General features: G+C 37.1%; 1 protein-coding gene across 1 annotated transcript in view; it reads right to left on the bottom strand.

Moving 5' to 3' along the window:
- TNNI3K (TNNI3 interacting kinase) overlaps positions 1 to 12,718 on the bottom strand; it is a 276,640-nt gene that overhangs the window by 85,343 nt on the left and 178,579 nt on the right. The window contains exons 19-20 of the mRNA XM_077778981.1: positions 12,359 to 12,411; positions 8,361 to 8,493 (exon numbers count right to left, since the gene is read on the bottom strand). Coding sequence (XP_077635107.1) covers positions 8,361 to 8,493; positions 12,359 to 12,411 — 186 coding nt within the window. The remainder of the gene's footprint in view (positions 1 to 8,360; positions 8,494 to 12,358; positions 12,412 to 12,718) is intronic.

The raw sequence follows: 12,718 nt of genomic DNA, 5'->3' as shown, positions 1-12,718 counted from the left end.
GTAAGATGAAACAGTGAGGACACAGTGTAATGGTAATAAGCATGGGCTTTGGGGACAAGGAGTTAAGTCTTGACTATTCCTCTTACTAGCATGTGATGTTGAGCATATATCTTATCCTAATAGAACCTAAACCATAGGTTACTGTTAGAATTAAAGGAGACATCGTACAGAGAGCATCTGGCACATTGTTAGTTCTCAATAAGTGTTAGCTGTTGTTGTTGCTATAATTGTCACGTACAGATCTAAGGGTTTTGCCTTTTCCTTTTAGTCTGAATCTAGAGAACTAGATATCAGAAACATTGTTGTGCTGTGTCTAGACCAGAAATCATAGATCCTGTTGAGGCTTTTTGGGAGTATGAATACCAAGTAAAATATTGCATTGAGTTACTGCAAATTACAAGACTACAAACCATCTCATCTGTCATCGGCCCCAGTTCATAATGTAATATGGTCATTGTGGAGAGGATGACTATGCAGCTCTTCATGATGAATTTAATTAGCTATATTGCTTATGTATAAATTGGTACTAGATTCTGAATTCCTAAATTAAACTATCACTCTTATGTTTTATAAAAATACATCTAAGCACTCATATAAAAACAGAGAGCAATAAAGTACAATATTTCACTTGTAAGCCTTGACTAAGATAAACCTGCTAGAATGTTTTTGTTTTTTTTTCAATTTTGATCGTGTGAATGTGTGTTCTAAAAACACAATTGATTCTACTTCATTGTTTTTATGGGTAGGGCTGTAGTGAAACAAAGCAAATGCGTACAGCTATCCCAGCAAGAGCTAAGACACTCTTTGTTAAACTGACACTTTTCAATGATGTATCACAGAGCATATAGCATCTGAGAGAGACCATGAGATTGCAATCTTGAGATTGCACTAAGAATGGCTTAATTTTTTAAACCACATCCCATTCTCATTACAGACTGTCAGAAGAATAGATTAATTTACACCAGTGTCTATTCTCATTGCAATCTTTGTCAGTATAATGAAGTATTGGAATGTTAATATCAGCTATGTTCATAGAAATATCACCATTCATTGGACCGATTTGATCTTTCCAGTGATCTGTGTAGTGCCTGGCTGGCTCTATTCTTCTCAGTGATAAACTGATAAAGATGAGCACAGCAAACACAGGGTTTCAGAACTTTAGCTCACTCCTATTTTCCTATCACTTGTCAAGGTACAGTCCACGTCATCGATGTACTTATGCCTTTTGAGGTTATGATATTTAAGATGCTTTAGGATCCTAATCATATATGAAATATTTAAGCAGAGGTAGAAAACACAAATGACTACAAATATGAGATCCTGTGATATAACTGTGTCTTTAAACATACTTAAATTCATATTTTTTATAACCATATGTGAGACCAAAAAAAAAATCGACAAGCCATATTTGGCCTCTGTACTACCGTTTGCAACTCTGAATTAAAACCTCAATATGAAGTCTCACCCAAATCTGGCTAGAATAAATTGGCAGGTGTTCTTAATTTGCTGCCACATCCGAGACTTAGTTACAGCTTGGCATTAAGGAATCCCAGGACACAGAGTTGAGTCTCCTTGTGAACCAGCTGGCATCACACAGGTTAACAAAAGGAAAACAAGAGGCGCTTTTCTTTGCCCTCAAACTATAATCTGAAAGTGATCCATACAATTTGGTACCTGGTTATAAGGGGATGGGATTGGATAGACTACATATCGATGGATTGATTTATCCTAGATTTCTTCTTTAGTTTTTCATGATGTATCAGAGGAGACAGGCCCAGGAGAGATATGAAATCTGGGAAGCAGGTGTTGGTTTCTTTCTCTGAAATGTATCCAAGACAGCTCTTGTTTGCCAGGTCATACCAGCTCCTTTTTCATCTTGCCTGGTTCTTTTCTCTCTGCTTGGCTTCACACCTTGGCTCCTTCTCTTCCTAATCTTGTCACTTCTCTCACAAATCTGCTTTCTCCCTGAATCCATCATCCTCCTGCTGGCTGAGCCAGAAACCTAGAAGTATTGTCTGTTCTCAGAATCCTTCTCTGATACCATTTTCCCATTTTTCATAATCTGGGCGGCAGACTCCTCCAGGAGCATCCTTAGCACTGTGCTTCTCTCTAGTTGGGACTTAACCTCTGCTCTGTTCTATGAAAACCTGAGCAACACTCTATTCTCTGTTTTCCTCTTAATTCTAGCATAGTTCCCAGCCAGAGGAGCACTCAATGATAGCCTAAACATAATAATAATAATAGCTAATATTTATTCAATGCTCCGTATTCCCAGTCGTCCTTCCAACCTTTTGAGAAAGGTTGTATTATTACCCCCATTTTAAAACTAAGGTGAAGTATGGCTCAGTTAAGTAGCTTGCATAGTTACAAGGCTTATGCTCTTACATATTATGCCAATTCTCTTTAGCCCCTATGGTCTTGGCCTAAAAAATGCTTTCTTAAAAATTGAATTAATTGCCAAGATTTAAAAACATTTAGATTTCTAAACAAACACACAGAAATTAGCTGATACGGTAACTGTGAGCAGTGATCCTTACGCTCCTGCATGGATTGTTCAGCAGGAGCTGGGTAGTGGCTGTTCCCTTGAATCTGAGCGTGTGATTTTCTGTCCATCGCATTGTCCTCTGTTGAGTGTTTGCCTGTTTCCCCCATCCCTTTGGGCATTTGATCTTGGGTGACCCTTAGGATGCTAGATGTGATGGCTTTTTGGTTCTTTCTAAACCAAGATTATAAAGTTAATTTGAACATGTACTGTGCAAAAGAGACTCTAACTTTGAGTTCTTCCCAATGCTTACCCTCACTTACATAGGAGTTGATGCTAATATTTGTGTTCTACCTTTCTATTTCTTCCAGGGGATAGGGTGCTGCTAAATTCAGGAGGATGAGCCATGTGTAACATTGCTACTACCATAATTGATAATGCTGTCATACACTGTAGTCATGGATTTGTTCCTTTTTGTAAATGGCTAATATGTAGCTTATATTGAATCTGATGCTTCACATAATTTATTGCTGAACATATGCTAGACTGCCTAACCACTGCAATGATATAAACAGTCTCATTTCTTGATGCATGGTCACTGTCCAACATTAAAAAATTCAACATCTATCATAAACAAACTCTCTTTCCAATAAAGCACTATAAATTCTAATATGCGAGATATTGGAATCAAGTTATTCTTAGGCAAGACTTTTAACTGTTTTATTATGTAATATTCTCCCACCAAAAAGGGTAAATATTTCTGGAGATCTATGATGAGAAGGGGTCTTTATCTCTTTGAAATATTTACTTTATAATTAGCAAAGGGTAATGGAATAGAGAAAATTCCAAAACTATATGAGTAAAGCATATAAAGTGGATAAATACTGTAAGAAATGATGACTTGGGGCATGGAGGAGACTGCTCTAAGTCAACATTAGAGGATTAAGGAAGATATTTGGGAAAAAGTAATATTGAAGCTAAGATCTAAAAGTTAATTAGGGTTAGTATGATAAAAAGTGGGCAAGAATGTCTTTTCAAAGAGAAAAATGTGTGCAAAGACAAGGAGTGAGAAGAAACAAGTCACATTTGGGAAGAGAAATAGTGCCCTGTGGCTGGAACACAGACGAGAGACTGGAGGTGGCAAAAATTAGATCTGGGGAGGAAAGTAGGAATGTAGTGTGAGGCTTTGTAGATTGTTTTAAGAAATTTTGTTCTTATCTTAAGAGCAAAGGGAAAACATTGGAGATTTTAACTAAGGGAGGCCAGATAACTTAACCTGAGTTTTTTTTTTGTTTTTTGTTTTTTTTAAATAAAGCTTAACCTACATAGTATGGCAACTGGTGAAAAGAAGATGGTCAGCAAAATGGACACAAGGACACCATTTAAGATATTCTGCAGAATTCTACATGCAAAATAAGGAAGTAGCAGGGTAGATGGAGATAAGTGGAAAGATTCAAGAGATATGTAGAAAGTGGGATCAAAAATAAGGAAATGAGTGAGAAAAGCAAGAAGGGAAGGAAAGGAGGAATGAGGAAAAGAAGGAAAGAGAAGCGTGAAAGGTGACTGGAGGTTTTCCATGAGCTCTCTGGAGACTGAGTGCTACACAAGTAGAGAGTAATAGGAAGTCTCGACCTTGTCTTACACTTTGCCCTCATCTTTAATCTTACAGTGACAGAGAGTTTTCACTTTACACAGTTCAGTCACAAACATCATTTCATGTGATCCTCACAGTAATCTTTGTGGAGTCATCATTAACTGCATTTACAGAGGAAATGGTTTGTGAAAGGGCTTACAGGCCAGGAGAAATGGGACACAATGAAGGAAGCAACATAGTGGCTGGAGCCTGGGATGTGAAACAATATGAGCAAGGTCAAAGTTACAGAATCATGTAAAGTTGTGCAGGGCATGTTAATAGTTTTGAGATTTAATCTTAAGAACACTGGAAAGCATAGGATGATTTTAAGCAATAGTGACATAATCAATTTTATGGGTTTTTTTGTTTTTTTTTTTGTTTTTTCTAATTTTATGTTTTTAAAATACCATTTCAGTGGATATCTAAGAACTGGAGAGGAAGGGGGTAGAATAAAGAAAGGAAGTCAAATGGCTATTGCAGTAGTTATAATGAAAAAGATGGCAGCTCTGAGTAGCATGGTGGTGAGTGGAATTTTAAGAAGTAGATTTGAGGCATTTATCTCATCACTTCCACTTGTTCATTGTTCATCACAGTCTTTGTGCAAGAAGGCAAGAAAAAGATGTAAGAAGACATACAGAATGAAAAGAAAGTTTACTCTATTTACAGATGACAAAAAAATATCTATGTGTGAAAATCTGAAAGAATGTAGAAAAAAGCTACTTGGATGGATCAGTAGGTTTAGCAAATTTGTAGAGTATGGGGTTGTTATTTAAAAATTCATTAAATCTCTCTTCTAGCAAAGAACCATTGGACATTGAAATTTAAAAAATAACATTTACAATAGTATCAGAGATAAGTCTAATAAAGATAAGTCTAAAAAAAATGTGCCAGGTTTGTATGCTAAGATCTACAAACATGCTGATAAAAGAAATAAAAGAAGACCCAACTGAAGGGAAGGCTATACCATGTGGATTGACTGGAAGATTCAATATTCTTAAGTTGTCAATTCTTTCCAAATTGATCTATAAACTCAGTGTAATCTACCCAAAATTCCAGTGAGCTCTTTTTTTTGGTAGAAATAAACAAGATGATTCTAAAATTTATATGAAAAACCAAAAGCCTAGAAGAGCCAAAGCAATTTTACTAAAGAAGGGCATAGTTGGAAGATTCATATAACCTGATTTCACTTCTTAACTATAACCTATGAATATAGTATGGTATTGGTGTAAGGATAGACATATATCAATGAAACAGAGTTCAAAAATAAATACACATATATGGTCAATTGTTTTTTGACAATAGTACCAAGCCAGTTTAATAGGGAAAGGAAAGATTTTTTCAAAATATAATGATGAAAAACTTAAACATCCATATTAAAAAAATAAACTAACAAAAGAAAAACAAAAGCTCAAACCTGTACCATTAAAAAGAAGAACACAAATAGATTATATAAGTAAAAAATCTAAACCTATAAGAGTCCTATAAGAAAACATGGGAGGAAATATTTATGGCCTTAGTGATGTAAGCATATTTTAGAAAGAATATTTAAAAATGCGATTTAAATGTTTGATAAGGTAGACTTCACTGAAATTAAAAACTTTTTTCAAGACATTGCTAAGACTATGAAAAGGCAAGCCACAGACTAAAGAAAAATACTTTCTAAATGGATAGGAGATGAAAGACTTCTACTTAGAATCTAAGAAGTCTTACAAGGAAATAATAAGGCAACCACAACAAACACTTCACCAAAGAAAGAGATATGAACACAAACATGTGAAAAGATTATCCACATCATAAGCTATTAGAGAAATAGAAAATATTACTACAATGATATAACATTATATCCCTACTTAAATGGCTAATGCCTTATTTTAGACAGACAACAAAAATGTCCTGGCAATATCTGTGTAGCAACTGATATTGTAATACATCACTGATGGCAATCCATCATGGTACAAATGCCTTAGCAAACCTCTTATCATAAGATCTAGTACTACAATCATTTCTTATATATTTATTCAAGAGTAATAAAACCATCCACACAAATACCTGGATGGTTTTAGTATCTTATTCACAGCAGCCCCAAAGTGAGAATAATTCAAATAATCATCGGCTTGTGAATGCATTATTAGATTGAGATACATCCACACAATGGAATATTACTCAGAAACAAAAAAGAATAAATGACAGAAAGTCAACAACATGATTCCATTTATAGGACGTTCTGGAAAAGCACAACCATAAAGACATAAATCAGGTAAGTGATTGTTAGGGGCTGGATGTGGGAACAGTGAATTAACTCAAAAGAGGTACTAAGGAACTTTTTTTTTTTTTTTTACAAATAGTTTATTGTCAAGTTGGTTTCCATATAACGCCCAGTGCTCATCCCCACAAGTGCCCTCCTCCATGCCCATCGCCCCCCTCCCCCCCACACCCATCAGTCCTTAGTTTGTCCTCAGCATTCAAGAGTCTCTCATGATTTGTCTCTCTCCCTCTCCCCCACCATTTCCCCCCTTCTTCTCCCCCGTGGTCCTCCGTTAAGTTCCTCCTAATCCTCCTATATGTGCAAACATATGATATTTGTCCTTCTCTGCCTGACTTATTTCGCTCAGCATAACACCCTCAAGGTCCATCCATGTTGCTACACATGGCCAGATTTCATTCTTTCTCATTGCCATGTAGTATTCCATCGTATAGATAAACCACATCTTCTTGATCCATTTATCTGTTGATGGACACTTAGGCTCTTTCCATGTTTTAGCTATTGTGGAGAGTGCTGCTATGAACATTGGGGTACATGTGCTCCTATGCATCAGCATTTCTGTATCCCTTGGGTAAATTCCTAGCAGTGCTATTGCTGGGTCATACGGGAGTTCTATTGTTAATTTCCTGAGGAACCTCCACACTGTTTTCCAGAGGGGCTGCACCAGTTTACATTCCCACCAACAGTGTAGGAGGGTGCCCGTTTCTCCACATCCTTGCCAGCATCTAGAGTTCTCTGATTTGCTCATTTTAGCCACTCTGACTGGCATGAGGTGGTATCTCTAAGGAAATTTTACAGTGATATACTCTATATCATGATTGTTGTGGTTATACACTTGTTGAAACTAATGGAATTGCTAACCTACATGGCAATGTTGTTTCAGTTCAAAATAGAGCTTTTACATTTACACTATAATAAGGGCTAAATCTCATCATTTTCTATGAAAAGTATATAGAGAAATATTAGGATGATTAGTTAGAAACTATGCAGAGGGTAATTGAAGACCATATGATATCACAGGGAAATATCTTGAAAAGAGAATGTGAGATGTGGCTTTTGCTCTGCAAATGACATTTAATTTGTGAGTATCCACATTTATAGGATTTGTCTTTCCCTAACATCCCTTTGGACTTTATCCATCTGCTATATGGTGAGAGGGTGGCCACTAGGGGCTTACAACGTAATTCACTTAAAATTAATTTGTGATTTAATTTGAAAACTATTTTTCAAGCATACAATGTTCTGGTGATGCAAAGCCCTTAAGAAGTTTTCAGCCTAATGGTGAATACAAGTAAGTAAATAGATTGACAAAACATAAAAGCTGAAACTCATATACAATGAAGAGACAGATGCAAATAAAATTTACCTTAAGCCTCAAATATTTGTGTATTTTTCATGTGATTAGATTTCCTGCCTCTAATGTCTACGTGTACACAGAGTATAATGTATATTATCACCACAAATTGGGCTCTCTCACAAAGCCCCATTTTTGGAACCCATCCATTTATGTAATACAACATTATTAGGAAAAGCAATTCTCTTTTATATAATGTGAGACAAGCAGAAGGCAGTCCTGATAGGTTATTTTTATGTGTTGTGACTTTCAGCTCACCCTTGTATGCACAGTAAAAAGGAGTTTCTAGAATCTAATCTCAAAAAATAAGTATGACATTGTCCACATTATTTGTACCCACCTGCCACGTGATGATAGTCATTTGCTTGTTTTATTAATAACAGATAAATCAAAGCCTTAAACTTTAATAAAATATACCTACACTGTGTGTGTGCTTATGCCTAAAATCACACAGTTAGGTCAGCAAATTTTCTGGATTGGGCCCATGCCTTAAAACAATTTGAAGTTGTTTACTTAATTCTCACCATGGGGACCTACCTAGAGTAAACATTTTGGGGGAAAATATTTCTTGAAGTCGTGACAAGGCATAGGACTCTGGAAGACAGAGAAATCTTTCAGGATGTCTTACCTGGTTTGAGATGAGCAAATGGGATTTCACCAGTGAGAAGTTCCCACAGACACAGAGCGTAGCTGAAGACGTCAGCTTTGATGGTGTAGCGTGTGCACTGCGTGAACACCTCAGGGGCCATCCAGCGGAGGTTCTGCATGTCCAGAAACATCCACAAGTCATTTACCAAGTGTGTAGTTATTCCACTGTAGAAGAGTGTTCTTCTCCGTGAGGATTTAGTAAGTGTTCTCCCATTGTTCTCAAAAAATATAAACATAAAATCACACTGTTTGCCCTGTACTGTTCAATAAACCGATGCATTTACACATTAATATCGTGTTTACTATTGTTCAGCTTTACAAAGGCATTTTTTTAATCATTGGAAGATCATGAAATTCATAATCATTCCAAAAACATTGCAACAATATTATTCATCAAGTAACCCTGAGTCTTATAAAATGATCACAGCAGCAGCGTTTCTTGTTTACTTCTGAGCTTTTTCCCCCTAGAAGCCTTGCAAGCTTCCGAATAGCCAACCACGTTTCATCCAAGAGCTCTATGCCTCCCTGGGGGTGAATCACACACCGTGGGAGGCACCTTCCCTCCTTTAGATCTTCAGGTTGTAATTTAGGAAGCCACTAAATTAGACCAATAAATAATGCCCTCATAACTGAGGAGAGATAGAGCCTTAGGGGAGTGCCCAGAATATTCCTATGAAGCAGACATCTCACTGGCTGGATCAGGTCTGCCATATCTCCTGTGTTTGCCCAGTTGTGTTATTTCTGAATGTGGTTTGTGCAGTATTCCAGGAAGAAAGCCTATAAAATGTTGTAATTTTCTCTGTACAAAGTTTTATATTCATGTTTTGATGGCATTATTTACATTCTTTTTACTTTCAGTTATGTATTTTTTTTTGGTTTCAAATGTAAGTTTCTGTTCTGGGATACAAATGGCATACATTTTTGGATGATCTGTGGTTTAGGAGAAGGAGCACTACATTTTGAGTTAGGAGATGAAAATTCCAGTTCCAGCTCTACCATTCACTATTTGGGCAGCTCTGGGCAAGTCTCCTATGCTCCTGGACTTCGGATTCCTTAAGGGCAAAAGAGAAGAGGCAAGCCCATCTGGCTTTAAAATCCCATGGCTTCCCTAACCTTATCAGTGAACTTGGCCAGACACCTTCTTTCTTTGTATTTCCACTGGAGGAAACCAGCATTCTTTTATTGCTCTTACTGAAATGCTATGTAGAGCTGGGTGCTGATAACTCTTCTGAAGTGTCTACCTTATTTTGAAATCATGCATAATTATAGCATTCTAAGAATATCTATATTCCGATTATGATGCTTATATGCAATTCTTCCACATGGGCTTTCACATCCCAAATAGCCTCCACTTATGTAGCAGATTATGCATTGTGTCACAACACTGCATAAGTGGGAGTAGACAGACAGTATGCCCATTTTTCCACAGAGGAGTAATAGAGTAATTAGCCAAGTTATATAAGGCCACATAACTAGTAAGAAACAAAACAGCCTTTAAAATAAACCTGGGGTAGTGCTATGCTTAAAGACTGTGTGGCTAGGATTAAAAACAAATTACTTGCTGTTGATAAAAGTCAATTCAACTTCATTAAACAAAAGTTTATTTAGCCAGAGTCTGGATGTTTTGAGAATCACCTGGGGGAACTTTTAAAAGATACAGGTACCCAAGATAAACCCCAGGTCAGTGAAATCAGAATTTCTGGGGGTTGGATTCAGGCAATACACTTCTAAAAAAGTTTCTGAAGTGATTCCAATGTGTTGCCAGGGTTGAAAAGCACTGATTTGGCTACCTCTGTGTCTCAGGTATTGTGTGTCCTGTTGAAAAAGGACTCATTCTTCCTACCTCTCTTACCTCCTATCTTGCCATTCTCCTCTTTCTCACTCCACTCCTGTCATTCTGTTTTTGAACACACAAAGAACTTTCCTGTCTCAGGGCTTTTGCACTTACTATTCCCTTTGCCTACATTGCTCGTCCCCTCACATGGATGGCTCCTGGTCAGGACTCTCATCAAATGTTATCGTTCTCTTTTGCCCTATCTAAGTAACACCCCCATTCTCCATTCATATACTGTGCTTTGTTTTTCTCCATAACACTTAATCATAACTTGATATATATTTTGTTAATTTTCTCAGTGTCTATCTCCTTCTAGTAGAATATAAGATCCACTGGAATAAGAAAATTAATTTGTTCACTGCAATATTCCTGGTTCCTAGAAGGATGTCTGGCATCTAGTAAGTAGTCCATAAATATTTGTTGGATGAGTGAGTGAAATCTAACTGGGGAAACCAGGCATGCCTAATCATACTTACAACATGGTCCGTGATATAGTTCCTGCCTTCCTCTCTAACTTATCTTTCACTTTCTCTTCCTCATCCAGAGCATGCCAACAATGTCAAGCTAGTTGAAGTTCCCCTGGAAGTCTGATAATTCTCATCCTTCCCTATGTCTCTGCTCATGCTGTTGTTCATTCTACCTGGCACTCTTCTGTTTTCTCTGCACCTAATTTACTCCCATTCATCCCAAGATGCTTTATCACACCTTATTTATCACTGGACTTCCATACTGCTTTAAATCTATCTGCCTATTACTATCTTTTCCCCATTGAGAATGAGCTCTTGACATTAAGCTTTTCTTCATATTTTGTACTCCTGGCCCCTTGCACAACATATGACACATGGTTGGCCCTCAATAAATGTTTGTGGCCTGAATGAGTAAGGGTACACATTAGCAGTACAAAATGTTACAAAAGCACAGACAGGAAAGTGCATGGGGAGGAGGGAGGAGGTGTGTGTGGAGATGTTATGCATTTTAAGGGAAGGCACTTTAAGGCATTTTAAGGGAAGGCACTTAAAATGGATAAAATTTCCTGGGCCTTGAAAGCCCTTTCTAGGTGAGGTGGAGTGAAGAGCTGTCCAGACAGAGAAAGCCACACTAGCAGAGACACAGGGATATGAATGTGAATGGCATTTTTGGGGGAATGAGCAGGAGGCTTGTGTATTAATTAGGGTGTGGGGGACTTGAGAGAACTTATTGTAGGAGAAGAGGTCAGAGAGGGGCCCTGGGCCAGATTTAGGAAGGCAGGGGGCTGCCAGGAAATGAATTTGGATTTTGGCCTGTGGGAACTGGATATCTGTGATGGTTTATAGGAGGAGGTGAATTGTCAGAACCTAACACTTGGCTGATGTTGCAAAGAAGGAACTAGAAGAGAGTACTGGAGTTAGAATCCTACCTCTAGTCCAGAAAAGAGACCATGAAGACCTGAACTGAAGTGGAAAAAGAGAGTTTGGGATGAACTTAAAACAAGCATGCAAACAAACAGAAAACATGACTGAGTAATGTGTCAGTGGAAGCAGAAAAAGGAAGGAATGGAAAACTACCCTAATTAGGTAGTTAAATAACATACATGGCCTAGGAAGAGAAGTTACTTTTTTGGGGGAGGGGAGGAGAGTAAAGGAGAGAGGAGGTATTGAATTTAATAGCAGACATTTTTGAGTACAATTATGCTTGCTCCAGATGTTATATTATACTTAAACATTAATACTTGGTTATATGCCATATTGCCTTATAATGCTAAAGATTATAATGCAGAAAAAAATTGTTTCTAGATGCTGGTTAACTACAAATTCTATAGTTAGTTACTGATTAAATGTTAACTCCCTCCATGACTTAATAAGAAGATCTAAGAATGAAAGCCAATTAACCATGCCTGCCTTGTACCTTTTTTAGTTATATCTGAAACAAATTCTGTATTATTTTACCCATTGCATTTTCCAGACATATATCTAATCTATTTTTCTGGTACAGCCTTGAAAGAGTTCTTTTGAGGGCTTCCTGAAAATAAAAACATAAAACTTTATCCTGCCCCTGGGACATGGACAATGCTTCCAGTTAAAGCTGCTCTCATCTCACTTCCTGTCATGCTGAGTTTACACATTTTAATTGTTTCATAATTATAGGGAACACAAGCAGCGGCAAACCCCAGGTTGTTTTGTCATGTTGTCTTCATCCAGAGACTGTAGAAATCTTGATTCTGATGGAAAGAGAAAATGAATTTGTGTTAAAGGAAACGTCTTTAAAAACAAGGTGAAGATCACAACTAAAATTTTGAAACCCCCTAGAAGCCTCTATCTTATTTAAATGGTCACTTCTTTTCTTGTAGCTGGGTATATCAAGGAGAAAAAAACTGAAAATAGATGATATACTTTTAAGATTCAGGGTCACTGAAATTTGAATGGCTTAGAAAAGTATAGCTGTCAGTGTGAACTGCTTTTTCAGATTCATCATATAATATGAGGCACCAACTAAGAATGAAGAAAGAAACTGATGTCATTTGTTTT

The sequence above is a fragment of the Crocuta crocuta genome, unplaced genomic scaffold (assembly GCF_008692635.1).
Source record: "Crocuta crocuta isolate KB4526 unplaced genomic scaffold, BGI_CrCroc_1.0 scaffold58, whole genome shotgun sequence".
Classification (NCBI taxonomy): Eukaryota; Metazoa; Chordata; class Mammalia; order Carnivora; family Hyaenidae; genus Crocuta; species Crocuta crocuta.
The sequence above is the reverse complement of the archived record's forward strand: the minus strand, read 5'-3'. Positions and strand labels throughout refer to the sequence as shown.